Genomic DNA, 18,990 nt, shown 5'->3' on the forward strand with positions numbered 1-18,990 from the left:
GTCTCCACACCAGTGTTTCACACCTGACCAGGGCTCAAGGATGTTTAGTGATGGGTGATTCATAATTGTATCTGAGGCGGAAGTGGAAGAAAGGAAGAAGGTAGACCACTGATAAAAGCGTGAGGGAAAATTCCATTATGATCGCTCCAACAACCCAAGATAATCTGGGGAACCGTCATCACCTCCAGGATCCCCTTCCTTTCTTTGAGCTTCCCGCTTTCTCTTTTGCTCTCTGCACCCCCACAGTTCGGCCATACAGCAGACGAGCTGAGGGCGCTGCACGCCCCGGAACGCCTCATGTCCGCGGCGCTTCAGACCGGAGCCTCACGCACAGGGTAAGAACACAGCCAGTCAGTCAAGTCCAACCAACAGGGCTTGAACCAGCTTATACAAAAGCACTTTAATTGACAGTATACAATTTTCCAAAATATAGTTTTGTAAGAAAACGGCAATAATTAAGTATAGTCTTTACAAACAAGTTTCTCAGTAAATTCCAGTGTACTTCAGACCCCTGTCCATGAAGACACATGCTCCCCCAGTCTCCTGGGCAAACTGTTTGACATTCACTAATAAAAAAAAAAAAAAAAGACACATCAAATAGTAATTCCCTCCCTTCCACTCAGTATTGGGTTCTCCCCAACCTGAGCCAATCAGCTAGCGAATGATGGAAAATATGCCATCGCTTTCCTCTTGCCCCCTCTGCCTTCCCCTACCTTTCTCCCTTTAAGCCTCAGCCCTACTAGAAGGTCCATGTCAAAGCTCATCCAAAACTGTTTCTTGACAGAAAAGCATACCGTCCCAAGTCTGAGACCTAAGTAACTCAGAGGAAGAGGAGACCAGTATGTTTCCCACTGCTGTCCTCAGGCCCTCCCTAGGCTTCCTGCAGGGTAAGATTTGAGAAGGGCATTCTGTGTCATTTTGGTGACTGTCCTTAATTTCCAGATCCCTTCTAAGGCCCACGGCACCGGTGTTTTAATCCTGTTTCTGTCACTAACCATGTGTTTTGGCCAAGTCACTTTATCTTTCTGCCCTTCAGTGTCTTTTTCTGGAAGAACAAAACAAAGATTGGACTAGGTGTCTAAAAGCCTCTCCCTAAGACTAGACTATCACTTTCTAACCAGTGCATATTGACTCCAAGCCTGTGATAGATGAGGACTTGGCTGGGGAGGGGGTGAGGACCATATTTAAAAACAAAGATGCCTGATCTGTAAGACAAATACTTTGTCATCAGCTTGTCTTACATTTCGTTTTTTTCATTAAGGAAAAAAACAAAACAAAACTTGTCATTTCTAGTGAAATAGACATTTACATTCTTGTTTTGGGGGGGGGGGGGGGAGCCCCCTCCACTAACAAATGTTTTTACAAAGTATACTCACTTAAAGCAGTGCAGGGTGGATTAACATGTGGCTGTTGTATTTACATTATCAAAAAGTATGTATCAGCTTGGACTAGTTTTTCCAAGTTTCTCCAATATATTGCCAAAAAGGTTAAAGCTCAAGAAGTGGTTTAAACTTTCTGCCAGCTTTCCTTCTCAAGAGGGGGCAAAAGAATCTGGTGTCTAGACCAGCTTCAACCCGTGTTCTGTCCTACGATGCAAGGCATGTTCTGTACCTCCTTCAGAAGCAGTCACTCCTTGTTCACAGGAGAGCGTGCTTCCTGCTGGGTTCTGTCCAGTCATCGGCCATGGTTTCTGGCCTTTTATGCAGCTTACGGAAACCAGTTTGCCACTGATGTAAAGTTTATCATCTTTCTGTGGCACAGCCTGTTGAAAGTCATGCTGAGTTCCTGGTGTTCCTCTTCTTTCTTCTCAGCCCCAGCATCTGACTTATCAGACAGCATTTAGAACTCAATGCAGACGTGGGATGAAGATGACCTTTGCACATGCGTGGCTGTATGGCCCTTGACCTAGAGGTCTAGTGACAAGAGCAAGCCCAGGCAAGGTACTGGATTCTGAAGTTGCCCTAAAAGGCCAGTGTAACCCAATCTGGATGCACCAAAAGGAGCATGTGAACCAGCCCGAAGCTTCCCAAGATTCCCCTTGGACAGAACTACAGTCATCTCTCTTGACCAAGTATATAATTTTTACTCTAGTCCTTGCCGGACATCATCTCTCCCTAAGAGCCTTTGGGGGTTATAGCCTTTGATCTATTTGTGGAGGCGTATTTGCTGTCTCTGTCTGAACGCCCGGCTGGTAAAATGTGACCCAGAATCAGCAAAAGAGTAGTAATCCAGTCTGGCCTCTTCCACAGAAACCCAATGGGTGGAAAGAACTGAATGTGGGGCAGGAAGGAAGCAAACATATCTTTTCCCAGTGTAACAAGATTTCTTCTGTTTTTCCCCAAACGAGCATTGTTATCCATCCTGCTGACCTGGAGGATCTGGGCAAATGCTTTTGGTTCCTTGTGAGCTTAGCATCTCTCTAGCTCTTGGAAACTCACTGGAGGCCCTACTTGAACCCCTGGCCTTTCTTTTCCCCTAAGATATCAAAGGCCAAAGGTTATGAAGAAGGAATCAAGGCAGCCAGGGAAGAACAGAGATCTTCCCTCGCTAAACTCCTTCAAAATAAGCTATCCTAAAGCAGGCCACCTATTTCGTCAAGACTATCAGAGCCTGGGCCTCCAGTTTCTGAGGTTCTGGCTTCTTGCTCTGATATTACCATTTTCACTCTCTGAAGCAGTTCTGCCCATCTTCCTAGGTGTCAGGAAAGTTACACCCAGGAACAAGAGACAGTGGGCAAAGTTCCACACGGGATTTCTTCTTCCCAGAAAACCAGATTAAACTACACTCTGCCCAGTCCTCAGGTGCCTTCTGCTTGGGAACTGACCGCTGAGCTTTCTCTAAACCCTCCACGGTGCTGTTTCCCTGAGATGCCACCAGAACCACAGAACCGGGTAGCCCTGCTAAGGATATAGAGAAGGGGACACGGCAAGGGCCAACTCCATGCCGGAACAGTGAGAGGTCACCGGGAACCCCACAGGCCCCCCGAAGCTGCCCCTGTGCACCTTAAGATGTATCACACTTTCTAGACCTTTCTTGCCCTATGACACAGGAGAACCAGAAATCGGTGAGATCGCTTAACTGAAAAGTCCCCCAATGGCTGGGGCTTTGGCTTTGGGCAGTGGAGGGCTGGACTAAAACACAAATAGGACAAAATTCTCAGCAACTTGAAAAGTCCCTGAGTTCCCTATGGAACAGAGAGTAAAGCCCATCCTTCCTGTCAATCGATTGTCTCCTAAGACACCTCTCCGTGGACTGGGCCCCAGGAAAGTCTGCCCCACAGCTGTCACTCTTGCTGGACCTAGCTTGGGTCTTCACCCCACTGGCTGAGCAGTGAACAACAAAATAGATGCACTTGGCCTTCATCGCTGCTGCAGATTTTACTTCCCAGTGGGAGTAGGAAGCCAAGCAGTTTCCTGGGGAGCCCCTTCAAGGAGGCCCTGGGTGCTGGGCCAGGACCCATCCTCACCTGCCGGTGGATCCCTGACCTCACTCACACTGGAGTCTGGTGTGGGTCAAGTCCCACTCAGTCCCACTAGGCAAATGCAAGGAAGCCAGAATCCAGGACTAGGGGCTCAAAGCCATCAATGAATGACCTGTGTGAGTCCCAGGGGTCCTTGGGACAGAGTGGGGATACAGAGTGAAGGAAGGGGGAGGCAAAAAGGGGATGGAACACTGGCAGGCGAGGCTGGGGACAGGAGATGGACAGCTTGGACCTGTACTTTCAAGGAATCCGATTCCCCTGAGACAGGATCTGGCCCCGCTGCCCCTTCCATCCAGCCGGGGGCAGATCGGAGGGGAGGGCACGGGGGGTGGTGACAGCAGTGGGGTGGGGTGGCAGTGCACACCGGCCCGGAAAAGGGAATTTTTGTGGTCATCCTGACTCTGCCACCAGGGGCTGTGTGAGCTGGACCTTATACCCCTGTCAGGCCTTGGTCTCCACGTATGTGGGATGAAGGGATCCTACTAGATGGTCACGTGAGTGAGCTCCCTCTCGCCTTCCAGCAGTACTGAGCTCAGGCACTAGTGGGTTATCTTACAAGACAGATCTAGACAGAATGTGACTTGTTCAGTCTGAAAAGGGGAAATTAAGGCCCCGTGGGGATTGGGAGGAGGGAGCCACCAAGTCTCCTTCCCCTGCCAGTCTCTCCCTCAGCTGGGAAGGATGTTCCTCCCCTGTCCCAATGGCACTTGAGGTGGCTCAGTCTGGAGCGCTGTGGCACTGTCGGAGGCCACCCGCAGACCTGATTAGAGGTGTGTGTCTTCCTCCTCGTCCAGGTCATCCTTGGTCAGGTTGTCTAGGGGGACGATCCAGCTGTCCCCCAGCTCCCCATTAAGGTTGACCACCTTTTTCTCCTGCATCTCTGAGGAGGTCTCCATCACTTCCAGTGTGGGATTGTCATGGTAACCGTTCTCCACTGTCTGCAGCTCCTCCGTTAGTCGTTGCTAGGGCAGAGAAGATGACCCAAGAAGAAAGGGTAATGTTTAGGGGCTATAGCCTTAATATTACACATTTAGCCCCACAATCCAGGAACCCCAGTTTGGCTAATGTGCGCAGTAAGTGCTCCTGGAGATCATCGTGGCTACTGGCCTTGCCCAGCATCCTAGAATTCCCAGCTCACTTGACCTTTCCCCTACTGGCAAATCCAGGAAGTCAAGCGGACACGGACTCTGTTTTGCAGAGTCCTCTGATCGCTCTCCTCCATTCCTTCCCCCCAAACCTTACTCTCCAGGCACCTGCCTCACCCCACCCATTGTACTGAACCGGGAAGGGCTGGAAATGACTTTCATCAGGCCGGGTGACCCAGGACCTCTCCAAGCCCCGGCAAGATGGGTGCGGCGCAACCTACAGCCGTCTCGGCCACAGATAGGAGCCACCTGGAGCCCGTGCTCTTGTCTCGTCTTTACCCGAGGTACAACCTGGGTCACACGGTCGAGTCACCTGGGAAGCTTTGAACAAACATTCAGATCCAGATTGTCTCAACTGGCGTGTGAGGAGGCCGGCATGCGAATTTCTCTAACTGGCCCCATAGTGTGCAGCCGGGTTGAGGACTACGTGTCTGGGTGGGGCCGTCACGAGGGGAATCTGACAAAGGCGGGTAAAAGAGCCTCCTATCAGACGTCAGACACGTGGGCCTAGGTCCACTTCTTTCAGGGAACCCTCAGCAGCTCCGCAAGGTGACCGTTCTCCCCACGTGTAGATGAGAAACCTGGAGCTTAGAGGTTCCAGGAAGTGCCCATGGCCACGTGGGTAACAGGCAGAGCCGGGGCTTTACCCCAAGTCTGGACTCCGCAGCCGCGATCCTCCCTTCCCCCGCATGATTCTTTCATTTCCCTGTAACTTTGCGGTTCCTGTAAGGGAGGGTCTCTGCCTGTCCGAAAGGGTCCACGGCCCCCTCACTCTCCTCTAATATGGGGGTGACGGGGTGAAGTCATCTGGTGAACTGGCCTGCTTCCCTGGCGAGGGGAGTGAAGTCCTCACCTGGTCTTTCCTCTGGGAGAGGCGCTGGTGGCAGCAGCCATAGAGGGCAGCGACGAGGAGCAGGAAGGAGGCCATACAGACGATGGTGATGATGAGGGGCATGCTGAACCGGTCCTCCGTCTCTTCGGGTGGCCCTTGGTCCCCAAGCTTCATGTTACTGACTCCCACCTGCCAGGAAGGAGGAGGTTATGTGGCAGAAAACAGAACGTGGGTCACTCCCGGTCAGTTACGATCTCTCCTGCTTGGCGTTTGCTGGGGGACCTATTCCATCACCCAGCTGTCCCCTCTCTAATCCTCCCGTCTTCCAGCTGCTTGCAAGCAGGAGGTCCCTCTACAGCGAGAAGCGCTGCGGAGCAGAGTAACTGTAGACTTCCGAGGGACAGGCTTCCGCCCCAGCACACGGGAGGAGCCCGCTTACCTCTTGCAGCTCGTCCCATTTGTCTTTCAGCAACTCATACACGTCCCTGGGCAGGAGGTTTGCTGTGGGGAGGAGAGACGTTTCTAGTGGTCCAGCTCAGAGTGATGTGCGAGGGATGGACACAGGGCCCCAAGAGGACATGCTGTACCTCAGTCTCCTGGGTGCTGTCTCTCTTGGCGCGACCCTTCTTAGGGTACTGAGGAAGGACCAGCCCTGACCCATCCTCATGGCTCCTAAGCTGTCACCCCCTGCCCCATTCCCACCCCCCTTAGGCCTCAGCACCCCCTCCCCTCAACTCACTCTGGATAGCGATTTCTTTGATTGCCACTGCCTGGGTCTCGGGAATAGGTGCCAGCCGTATATGGCACCGATCTTGAGGTGGGTTGAAGGTGGCTTTTGCTGCTCTGCACAGTAGTGTGACCAGTTTGTCATCCGAAAAGTTCGTCTCCTATTGCAAGGAGACCACAAGTGATTCCTCAAAGATCAGAACAACACCCTAGGTTTTGGGGGCTGCCCGTCAGACCCAAGGTCTGGAGAATGCATTTGCCTGGTGTGAACCTATTTCTCTATTCCCTCAACTGGGACCACTTGCAGGCCCGGAAGGAGTCAGAGGTTAGGTGCCGAGCTGGGCCAGTCCCTGCCTTCCCTGACTCATGCGAATCTCCTCCCCGGGTCCCCTCACCCTGTTTATCTTGTCTATGGCTGACCAATACCTTTCACCTGACTACCCCCTTTCTCTCTCAGAGTTCTTCAGGGGTCATGATCTGATGCCCTTATCATTGCTCTAGAAGGAACTGTGGAGGTCCTTCCCAGCAACCACTGCCACCCCTCCCTACCCCCAGCCCCCAGCCAGTGGGGAAGACTCCAGCCCTCTCTCAACCTTCCAGGCGTTGATGCCCAGTTCAAAGACCTCAGGAGGTGAAGCCCCAGCTCTCAGCCCAAGGATATCTATCCCAAAGTTGAAAGATGCACGCCCTTCCCTAAACTAAGATTCTGTCCATGAAGCCATAAACAGGCTGACAGGGAAAAAGGCAAGGCTGTCACTGAACAGGGCACTGTGGGAGATCTTGAAGAGGCACATGGAGACATCTTGGAAGGAAGTCCTGTATCTCTAAACAGACAGAGCATGGCTGACATGGCTTTAGGGCTGAAGGTGAGGAAGCAAAGTGTGGACAGTTTTTATCAGGTCCTGCCATGTCATCTAGAGGCACACCAAGCTGGCGTTTCTCTGACCTGATTTCGGAATAAGGTATGGAGACGGATAAAGAAAAGGACTCTTGGTATGGATCACCTCAGGACCCCCACAAACCATCCTTAGGTTTCTACCTGGGATTTCCTAGGCTTCCCGATCCCTCAGTCTCACACCAGGTAGGGATCCAGGGCTTCCAACCCTCCTTTTACAGCACACGGGGGAAAAAATGCTTCTCCCAGCCAATCGTACAACCTGGCAAGTTTTAGCAAAAAAGAGGGCCTGAGAATGGCTGGGTATGCATTGGTGGGATTCCTGCCTTGTCCAATAACCCAAGGCCAGGGCAGCACCGCTCCCTTTCAAACTCCAGTCTAAATGCATGCTCTGTAAAATTCACTTGGAAAATCCCAGCAAAACGAACACCCAAAATAAAATGACTGAAAAAATACAGGTGGTATTAAAATGTTGTAAACCCACCTTCTCATCTTCTAGACAGCCTGTCTTAATTCTAGGGGGTGTTTGCAAAAACAGTCACTGACCAGGAGAGGGCAGCAGTGAGCCACCCATCAGCTGCACTCCCAGGTGCCAGCAGAAGGGAGCAGCCATCTGGGCTGGTAGGACACGCCCTTTCATGAAAATGGAGTCATGTGCAAGCTGACACCCCCACCCCAGCACACACACACCACCCTGAGTGCTGGCAATGGCTCCCTGATGCTTCGGAACTGACTGCTCAGACCAGAGGGAGATTATCTCCTTGCTGTTCGACCACTGAGGCCATCAGATTAATACATGGGCCAGCAAATATAAAACCACAGACTATGAGAGCAGGAAAAGTTAGGCAGGCAGACTGAGCCTCTGAAGACCAAAGAGATCAACTTAATTAAATCACAGCCTGAACGAAAGGCAAACAGGAACTAGGACTGAGGTCTCCAGACTCTGAGAACATGTGAACAATTACACAGTGCAAGTCCAGGAGACCTGGGTACTTCTTCTGGCCTGACAGCAGCCCCATGGGACTTGACTTAGAGGAATCTGAACTTCACTTTGTCCCTCTGTAAGCTGGAAGGGGCCACTTCCCACTAGGAAAAAAACAAGGGCAGGAAAAGGAACACACCATTCCCTTCTACCTTCTCTGACCCTGCCGCTAAACCACAGTTTGGGGGTGTAGTTCATGGTGCAGCCTGGATTAGCAGGGTACTCACACAGGGGCTGGTTTTCGTGAAGTTCAGGATGAGCATCCTCTCAGTTTGATTTTCGGGATGTCCGCATTGTATCTAGAAGAAGCCATTGAGATTCAGATTCTGGCTCAGCCTGGCAGGGTCTCATCACTAATTCCTCCCTCCCTCTCTCCCTCCCCCTGAGTGGGTGACACAAAGGAAGGAGTTTCTGGCAAGCTGGGCTGGCCAGTTACAGAGCCAGGTGTGTGCCTGGCTGTCCGGCAAAGCGAGGCAGAGGGGGTGGATGGCTGCCTACTTCTAACAGTCCTCGCCAGGGGCCCTGGGCTATAAGGAAGACTAGAAATACCTCTTAGAGCCCCCTCCCATCTGAGTCTGGTCTCTCTTACCTGTCCCACCGCTGCTGGCAGCACCCCATCATCCCTATGAGTCAAGGCAGGAGACGATGTGCTGGAGACTTGGCGGGTAGTTGGAGCCAAGTGAGTGCGAAAGCTTCCAGGTCTCATAACAGTAGATGTGGCCACAGGTCCCGAGGAAGAGGAAGAGGTCCCAGGGACGGAGGAAGAGATCCCAGGGACAGAGGAAGAGGTCCCAGTGGCGGAGGAAGAGGTCCCAGTGGCGGAGGAAGAGGTCCCAGTGGCGGAGGAAGAGGTCCCAGTGGCGGAGGAAGAGGTCCCAGTGGTGGAGGAAGAGGTCCCAGTGACAGCTGGCACCTTGCTGGAGTGCTCATGATTTCCTTGTGAGGCAACAGATGATGCTGTAATTGGAAAGCAAATGCCATGAGAAAAGATGAGTGGGAGGCGCCTGGCTGGCTCAGTCCGAAGAGTGTGCAACTCTTGATTGCGGGGTCGTGAGTTCAAGTCCCACGTTGAGTGTAGAGATTACTAAAATTAATAAAACTTTTTTTAAAAGTAAAAAATATAATAAGTGGAACCTTTAAGAGGACAGTCTTTCTTGTTCTTAGCTCCCTAAGGTTCTTTGATCTTATCTCCCACCTAGACTACAAGCTGGAGTAATGAGCAAGGCTATGAGGAAGAAGTAAACACCTGAAGTCCATTCTCATAACATAGTCCAGGATGGGTGAGACTAAATGAGCCAGGGTGAGGCCTCATAAAAGCAGTCACAATGGCAATGGTCTCAGCAGCAACAGCTAATACTAAATGAGGACTCACTCCATCTGAGGGACCGTACTGAGTGCTTCCGAATTACTCTCTTAGTTAATCCTCACCACGCCCTACGAAGAAGGTACCATAATTAACCTATTTTATAAATAAAGAAACTGAGTGGCTCCTGGGTGGCTCAGGTGGTGAAGTGCCCAACTTCGGCTCAGGTCATGCATGATCTCACGGCTGGTGGGTTTGAGCCCCGTGTCGGGCTCTGTGCTGGCAGCTCAGAGCCTGGAGCCTGCTTCGGATTCCGTCTCCCTCTTTCTCTCTCTGCCCCGCCCCTGCTCACACTCTCTCTTTCTCTCAAAAATAAATAAACATTAAAAAAAATTCAGGGGTGCCTGGATGGCTCAGTTGGGCGCCCAACACTTGATTTCGGGTCAGGTCATGATCTCGCGGTTTTGTGGGTTTGAGCCCCACATGGGGCTCTGTGCCGACACTGTGGAGCCTGCTTGGGATTCCTTGGGATTCTTCTCTCCTGTCTCTACCCCTCCCTGCCCTCTAAGTAAAAGTGAAAAAAAATGTTTTAATTTAAGAAAGACAGGAAGAAAGGAAAAAAAAAGAAAGGAAAAGGAAAGAAAGAGAGAAGAGAAAGAAAGAAAGAAAGAAAGAAAGAAAGAAAGAAAGAAAGAGAAAGAGAAAGAAAGAGAGAAAGAAAAAGAAAACTGAGGCTCAGAGGGGCTTGATGATTTGCCCAAGGTCACAGTGTTAAGAAGTGGCACAATACGGGGCATGTGGGTGGTTCAGTTGGTTAAGTGACCGACTCAAGGTTTCCGCTCAGGTCATGATTGCAGTTTATGTGTTCGAGCCTGTGCCAGGCTCCACGCTGCCAGTGCAAAGTCTACTTGGAATTCTCTGTCTCTCTCTCTCTCCCGAAATAAAGAAGTAAACTTAAAAAAAAGACGACACGACACAACAGGGAGACGCAACGGGGATGTGAATCCCGGCGTCCCTAACTCAGAGCCCTTGCTCTTACAGCAGGACAGCACCACCACAGTGGCAACAGCAGCGTGCATCCCGATTACCGAGGAAGTCCTGGACAATGCAGACCCTCAGGTTCACACTCAGAAGTTCTGGTTCAATAGATCTGCTATGGGTCATGACCTTGAGGCTCATGATCCATCAGTGAGTTTTAAAATTTACTTACTGGGTTAAGATCAGCACTTTTAAAAAGGAATAAAGGAATGGGATGGAGTAGAAAATTATTAGGACGTATCCCATACAGCAAGGATAAGCCCTGATACGTGAAACTTTTGTTATCAGTTACATGTGTTGTTATACGTGTGTTATATTTTCGTGTCCCAGATCGTGGTGTAAAATTAAAATGTATTTCCTACTGTAAATGCTATCAAACGCATGTGACGAACACTGTTCTGCAGTCCTGCTTTTTCTTTTTTCTTTCATGTTTGTTTTATTTTTGAGAGAGAGAGAGAGAGACAGAGTGTGAGCGGGGGAGGGGCAGAGAGCGAGGGAGACACAGAATCCAAAGCAGGCTCCAGGCTCCGAGCTGTCAGCACAGAGCCCAGTGCGGGGCTCAAACCCACGAATCGTGAGATCGTGACCTGAGCCGAAGTCGGACGTTTAACAGAGTCTCCCAGGCGCCGCTGCTCTGAACTACTTTCAACGCTCCCTCCACCCTGCAACCAACCGCCCAAGTCTTACCCACGAATAGACTGTTGGCTTGTTTATGCGCTCAACCAAGCAGGCCAAAACCCCGAGCTCTCATCAGAACAACACAGCATTGTTGGCCTCTGCTTGTCATTGAAGGGGACCCCAGGCCTGAATGAAGGTGGTGTAGTCACAGTGTGTAACCCTCAGCATGAATTCTATCTTCCAGCTGAGCAACTGTATGGAATATAAGCATTCAGAAGTTTCTTCCGGGGGGGGGGGAGCACATCACTTACTTGGCGTGGTAGGCGCCCCTTGTAATGTGGAGTCGGGACTGGTCTTGGTGCCTAAAGTACTTGAAGCCGCAGAGACTTTGTCTGGTGCCTTGGAAGAGTCCCCCGGGGGCTTCAAAGTAGCAGTCGCAGCTGGTTGGTGAGGGCTTGCTGGGGTGGCCGTGGAAGGAGCAGGTGTGGCATGGGTGGGGCTAACCAGTGGCGGCAGAGGCCCCGTGCCCTGTGTGGTCGCGTGGTCAGTGGGAACACTGGTGCTACTCTGGGCTCCAGATCCGGCTGGCTGGCCCTGTGTGGTGTCAGGCTTCACGGACTTACTGGTTGGTGGATCAGGAGCTGTCGGGGGGCCGGTTAACACCCCCTCTTTGTTACTGGGAGTGGCAGCTGTGTCTTTCTGCGTCGGGGCTAGAGACGGGGCAGCGGGTGAGTTGTTGGGTGCCGTAGATGGGATTTTGGTGACCACGGCTGACGTGGTGGGTGACGGCTTCATTTCCTCAGGAGATGGTGGAACCGTGGTCGTTGTGGTCGTGGCCGTCGTGGCCGTCGTGGTCGTCGTGGTCTTTGTGTTTTCAACTGGACTTTCACCACCCTGTGTTAATGCTGCGTCGGGGTTGTCTGAGTTTATACTTTCTACTGTGGTCTTTGAGCCAGTAGCGGTCGGGACATCTGTTTACAAAGACAACACAGAAAGAAGTTAGGGCATCAGCTGCAAGTGTTCCTCTCCACACTCCTCCAAGTCTTCCCGGGGATCCAGAGGCCTTGCTGCCATCCCAGCCATGTGCCTTGGCTGAAGGCCTGGGTCCTCCACGTACCCAGATTTGCTGAAGTTTAAGAAACCTCTAAGGACAACAAGAGTGAAGCAGAGGAAGTCCAGGGAAATTCTGCAGAAGAGAAAGACCGGGCCACCTAATCACCCTGCACGGGGAGGCCTGCGTGAGCCGCGCACGTGCCCTTCCTGTTTTCACTGTGCCACCACAGAGCCAAGGTCCCCTCCTCCTCCCTCTCCCCAGCTCGCAGGCACATGAGCCTCCGCAAGACTCTGCAGACTCATGCCTCCTGAACTGCCTTGTTGTGGGCATGGCAAGAGAGATGTGCCTCCGTTCTCATGGAAGTATAATCTAGGAGAAACTGACAATAGTGACATTACACAAATGGCCGTCTAAGTACAGCTGTGAGACGTGCAAGGAAGAGAACGACGGACCGTCTGACTCTGTTCTGCAAGGCAGGTTACCCTTACCAGGAGGTCAGGGAGGGAAGGCCTGGTGAATTTTACTCTTCTGTTTAACATATTATTCATTAAGGGAACTGTGGCGTGCGGGCCCCAGGACACACTGGTGAAGAAAACACACATAATCCATACCCTCAGGGAGCTTACATTCTGATGGACAAGCCAGAAATTAACGATAAACAAGTGGACAGAACAAACACCAAATTCTGGGGGCTCCTGGGTGGCTCAGTTGGTTAAGCATCCCACCCTTGGTTTCGGCTCAGGTCACGGTCTCGTGGTTTGTGAGTTGGAGCCCTGCACTGGGCTCTGTGCTGACAGCACAGAGCCTGCCTGGGATTCTATTTCCCCCTCTCTCTGCCCCTCCCCTGGTCTCTCACTCTCTCAAAATAAATTTAAAAAAAAAAAGCCATCAAATTCTGGAGAATCTATGGAAGAAGTGAGCAAGGAAATGGTGCAGAGAACAGAGATAGAGGCTGTTTAGGTAGAGAGGTGAGAAGGGGGGGGGTGGAGCATGCGACTCTTGATCTGGGGGTTGTGGATTCAAGCCCCACATGAGGTATAAAGATTCCTTAAAAAAAAAAAAAAAAAGTGACGAAAGCCATCTCAGATGCCCATTTTGCTAAGACTTGAAGGATGACAAGGAGAAAACTGTGTGGAAAACAGAAGGCAGAAGAACAGAACCTTCAAAGGCCCCAAAGCAGGGACGAAAGGTAAGAGGAGATGTGAGCGGGGGTTAGTGACTCAGGGGGTCAGGGAGCAGGGTCCAGAAAGTCAGGGCCTTCCAGGGACGCCTGGGAGGCTCAGTCGGTTGGGCGTCCGACTTCCATTCAGGTCATGATCTCGTGGTTCGTTGAGATAGAGCCCCATGTGGGCTCTGTGCTGACAGCTCAGAGCCTGGAGCCTGCTTCAGAGTCTGTGTCTCCCCCTCTCTCTCTACCCCTCCCCTGCTCACGCTCTGTCTCTCTCTTCTCTCTCTCAATAATAAATAAATGTTAAAAAAAAAAAAAAATGTAAAGAAAATCAGGGCCGTACAGGTAAAGGGCCAGTAACTTACCGTCCAAAGCATTAATTTTTGAGAAAAAAAGGAGGCTCTCTTGGAGCGTGTGGGTGGCTTGGTCAGCTGAGCATCCGACTCTTCATATCAGCTCAAGTCATGATCTCACGGTGCTGAGTGTGGAGCCTGCTTGAGATTCTCCCTCCCTCTCTCCTCTGCCCCTTCCCTGCTCAAGCATGTGCTCTTTCTCTCGCTCTCTCTCAAAATAAATAAACACTTTAAAAAAAAAACAAAAGGGAAGACTTGATCACCCTTAGAAACCAAAATAAAGATTTTGGATTTTACTCTAAGTGCAAAATGAAGCCACGGAAGGTTGTAAGCAAAGAAGGTTTATAGGGTGGCTGGAAAAGGAAACACACTTGCTACTTCGAGGGCTGTGGACTGGAAGGGAGAGTGAGCGGAAGCGGGGAGAAAAAGGCCAGGACAGTAATCCAGACAGAATGGATAACAGTCTGCTGTACAAAGTTACTCACGGTGGCGATGAAAAGAGGATGGTTCAACACTGTATTATGGAGGCACCTGGCTGGCTCAGTCGGTAGAGCATGTGACTCTTGATCTCAGGGCCAGGAGTTCAAGTGCTACGTTGGGGTTAGAGTTTACATTAAGAAAAAAGACTAGGGACTCCTGGGTGGCTCAGTCAGTTAAGCGTCCGACTTCGGCTCAGGTCATGATCTCACAGTTCATGAGTTTGAGCCTTGCACTGGGCTCTGTGCCGACAGCTCAGAGCCTGGAGCCTGCTTCCGATTCTGTGTCCCCCTCTCTCTCTCTGCCCCTCCCCCACTCACATTCTGTCTCTCCCTCCCTCTCAAAAATAAACATTAAAAACAATTTCATAATAAAAATCAGTAAGTAAACATTGAGGAAAAAAAATTTTTAAGTGAGAAAAAAGTAGTCGTAAACGTGGTCTCCAGCAATCCCAGTTCCCCCCCAAGCTACACAGGAACCCACCGTATCTTACACGTGCGTGTGCACACGCACACAGACACAACTGTGCTGCTGAAAAGCAGAAATGTGCATCAGAAGTGGTTGCAGGCAAGAGGACTTCAAGGATTGGGGATTGGGTCTACTTGGGGCCTAAGGGAGAACCTGCAAGTATGAGGGGGCGTGGCTCTAGTATCCTGTGGCACCCTGCGGAGAAGCAGCTACATTATCCCGTCATCTAGAATGAAGTGCCCATTAAGGGCACACGTAAAAGGGCGTGTTGAAGATCAAAGTGCCATTATGGTTTGCCAGTGCTGCTTCCTTCACCGTCATAAAATAACGGTGCTCCTTATCGTTGATCATGTCATGGTACTTTTTTGGCAAAAGAGCTGAGATTGCTGAAGGGAATAGAAGCATATTTGAGGGACCAAGGGACATGGGATAGGGTGGTGACTTCTCACTGTGGTGAGTAGCTTAAGATGGGGTTTCTTCAGCCGAGAACTACTGACATTTTGGGCAGGATATTTATTGGTTATAGGAGGGTATCCTATGCATTACAGGATATTTAACAACATCCCTGGTATCTATCCACCAGATGCAAGTAACATATACACACATCCCTCCCCAGCTGTGACAGCTAAAAATATCTTTAGATATTGCCACATGTACCCTGGGAGAGACAAAAATCACTACCAGTGAAAACTGGCTTAAAGAAGGAGAATTAACAGGGGTGCCTGGCTGGCTCAGTCGGTAGATCCCACGACTCTTGATCTTGGGGGTTCTGAGTTCAAGCCTTACAGCAGGCATAGAGCTTGCTTACTTAAAAAAAAAAAAAAAAAAAAAAAAAAGAGAAGCTCTAATTTCTAAATCCTCCTATGAAAGCACAGACTGAAATTTCTGAGGCTACAGTAAAGGAATCTCTTATTGTTTGCAGCTGAAGAACAGAGAAAACCAAAAGACAAATGTGAAAGTTTGATCCCACGAGTTGCCAAATTACAATGTTAGTTTCTTTTTTTTTTAATGTTTTATTTATTTGAGAGAGAGAGACACAGACACACAGACACACACACACACAAAGTACAAGCAGGGGAGGGGCAGAGAGCGAGGCAGACACAGAATCTGAGGCAGGCTCCAGGCTCTGAGCTGTCAGCACAGAGACCTAAGCGGAGCTCGAACTCATGAACAGCGACATCATGACCTGAGCTGAAACCGGACATTTAACCGATTAAGGCACCCGGTACCCCAATGTTAGTTTAATTCTTCACCAAGTCTCTTAGGTGAAAATAGGACCTTGACAACTGAAATGGCGACATATGAGAGGATGCAGATGAGTCACAGTTTCCATTAAGTCTCAGTCTGCAGGGCACCTGGGTGGCTCAGTTAAGCGTCCGACGTCAGCTCAGGTCATATCTCACAGTTTGTGGGTTCGAGCCCCTCATCTGGCTCTCTGACAGCTCAGAGCCTGGAGCCTGCTTCAGACTCTATGTCTCCCTCTCTCTCTGCCCCTAACTCGCTTGAGCACTGTCTCTCAAAAATAAATAAAATGTTAAAAAATTTTTTTTTCTAAGTCTCAATCCGGAATGGTGCTCGCCTGCCTATACTCAACTGCTATTCTGTTTGATGATGCAGTTGCCACCTTGCCTGAAAACTCGTAAAGAGGCTCACGTGAGCTCAGGGACACAGAAAGCCACATTTCCTCATCGTCTCTAGGACTCTTCACTTTTTCCAGACCTGTAACAACAGTCAGACCCAGTATGCTCCAGAAAGACAAATACAGAGTCTGGCCCAGGAGAAGGCTTATACACCCTAAGAAATACCTGTAACAACCCGAGCAAGGATGTCTGGTTATATGACAGGAGGGTGCCAGATCAAGGAGGGATAATCGTATCAGGCTGAATCGGTCGTTATGGGTATGCATATCAGAGATTTTGGGTTCAATATGCTGAACTAAAGCAGCTGGGTTCTCATCGTTTTCTTAGTTGGTGAACTGAAACCTGCACTCAACGTTAGTCCACACTAAATAAAGTTAAGTTGCCAGAAATGCCCTGGAATAACGAATAGGAAGAAATCCAAAACCTCAGAGAGACACAAGGGGTAGAATGGTTTATCATGGATAATCTGCTCCCTCACGCTTTTGTCTTCCTGAGAATTCTGAGTTCAAATGACACTTGTTTCACCAAGGCTTTGAGAAATACTGTGTTCCATGAGTTCTAAGATGCACATCTTTTCATGCCTGTGAAATGCAGATGCATTATAAGTTATTACAGGTCAAACTTTGACAGTGTTTTTTTTTTTCTAAGTAGTTCGTAAAGTAATAGTGTGTCTTATCATTGATGGTGCCTTAGATTTGATTAAATTGGGGATACTGTTGAGGAGACTAATAGCATATTCTAAGAGACTGGTGTGGCTGTTTTTCATTGGCCGGGAATGCTCATAGGAGATAATACTGATTTCAGTGGGCATGGAAGCCAGGTTCTTCGGGTAGTAGGGGGAAGAGTAGGATTTCATTTCTCGGAACAAAGGTGGGTACAATACCGTAATGGACGGCCGGATCAGCATGCTAATCGGAATCATCTAACTAAAGGGACTTGGGACCCGGGCTAACTATCATGTGGTCTTTTAGGGGCCGCCCACTAACATCCCCCCCTCAAGGCTCAGCAAACAGAGACCTGTGTCAAATCTCCACGGTAGAGAACACAGTCAGCCACTCACCCAGTTCACAGAACTGAATCTTTCCACGGACTCAGGGTACCTTGAATGAAGTGTGTATTCTTTTCCCAAGGCTGCTGTATCAAATGACCACAAACTGGGTGGCTTAAACATAAATGTATTCTCTCGTGGCTTTGGAGGCTAGAAATCCAAAATCGGCAGGGCCACACTCCCTTCTGAAGGACTCAGGAAGCATCTCCCTTTGCTTCTTTGTGGCAGTCTTTGGTATTCCTTGGCTTATAGTTACATCCCTCCAATTTATGGCCCCGGCATCACATGGCCTTCCTCCCTGTGTGTCTGGCCTTTTATAAGGACACTAGTCAGTGGATTCAGGGCTCACCCGAATCTAGTATGACCTAACCCAGTATGATCTTAACTTGATTATATCTGCAGAGACCCTGTTTCCAAATCAAGTCACATTGGCTGACACCAAGTACTGGGGATTAGGGTTTGAACACATCTTTTGGGGAGCATGCTATTCAACCTCCTAATCTGTTCCTCCACCCGACTTATTTCGCTGTAGAAACCAGGGTTCTTAGTTTCAAACACTGAAAATCAACTCTGTCTGGGGCGCCTGGGTGGCTCAGTCGGTTAAGCATCCGACTTCAGCTCAGGTCATGATCTCGTGGTTTGTGAGTTTGAGCCCTGCGTCAGGCTCTGTGCAGACAGCTCAGAGCCTGGAGGCTCCTTTGGATTCTGTGTCTATCGGCCTCCCTCTCCCTCCCCCCCCAACCCTCCTCCCCCACTCGTGCTCTGTCTCTGTGTCAAAAACAAATAAACATTAAAAAAAAAAATTTTAAAGTCAACTCTGTCTGCATTAAACAGAAAGCGGAGCCCTGTGGGCATCTCAGTTGTGCAGCGGTTTTCCCTGGTCTCCTTTGCAAATTGGTTCTGTGGCCTAGCGCCCCCATCACCATCCTCACCACCCACGACCACATGCCGAGGCCCGGGAGGGGTCGCTGCCAAGGTTTCCACCAGCCCACAAACGACAGCAAGGAAGCCACCCCCTATCGCGGCTTGCTCGTAGCCACCCACGACTATTACCGCCACTGCCTGGGTTCCACTTCCAGTAACAGCTCCTGCGGAAGTGCAGAATATCCTAGGGAAGCCATCCTTCACCACCCTGGTCCCCCCGAGGCCTACCCAGGTCACTGGTGGGCAAGCTTCTTTGTCGGGAAGTCCGCTCTCCCATTCATGGCTACGGCGTTAGACTCCGCAGGCTTGGAACCTCCCCAGGCCTCCAATACCACAATCACCTGTGACTTGGCTCTGGATGTCACGAGAAAGCAGCCTGGCGGCCAGCCTGGCAAAGCCGACACCCCGCCCCAGTCCTGAGTGGCCACCACCAGCCACCAGGCTTCAGGAGGCACTAGGCTCCCCGGGGTCCCTTTCCTCCCCTCCCCGTAGACTAGGCAGGCTGCAGCAGGCAGAAGCAGTGGGGTCTTTAACATCAAAACTGCAAACACCAAAAAGGAAGCTGAGAGAACCCCACCCTCTACTATCCAAGCCACATGCAAGCCTTCCTGACACCCCCACAAAGGTGTGCCTCGCACCAAGTGGAAAATAAACTCCAAGCAGCCGGTTAAAACAAACAAAAAGATAATCCCTTAGCTAACAAAATCACTTAAGATGGCTAACGAACCAGGCTTAGGTCAGAAACCATACCTAGAACCTTTCTCCTGAACTTGTCTGAGAAGACATCATTTCTACCACCACACACGGGTTAATTCAGTACACGCATCAATGACATCAT

At 50.3% G+C, this 18,990-nt stretch overlaps 1 protein-coding gene across 1 annotated transcript; it reads right to left on the reverse strand.

The window, feature by feature from the left end:
* Window positions 1-380: 380 nt before the first annotated feature.
* PODXL (podocalyxin like) lies at window positions 381-17,036 on the reverse strand. The gene is made up of 8 exons (XM_049642300.1): window positions 16,895-17,036; window positions 11,332-11,991; window positions 8,651-9,018; window positions 8,289-8,360; window positions 6,198-6,345; window positions 5,898-5,959; window positions 5,480-5,647; window positions 381-4,443 (listed from the first exon to the last, which is right to left on the reverse strand). The coding sequence occupies exons 1-8, from the start codon at window positions 17,034-17,036 to the stop codon at window positions 4,246-4,248; spliced, it is 1,818 nt and encodes a 605-aa protein (XP_049498257.1). The 3' UTR covers window positions 381-4,245.
* Between the last annotated feature and the right edge of the window lie 1,954 nt (window positions 17,037-18,990).

This window comes from Panthera uncia, chromosome A2, assembly GCF_023721935.1.
Source record: "Panthera uncia isolate 11264 chromosome A2, Puncia_PCG_1.0, whole genome shotgun sequence".
NCBI lineage: Eukaryota > Metazoa > Chordata > Mammalia > Carnivora > Felidae > Panthera > Panthera uncia.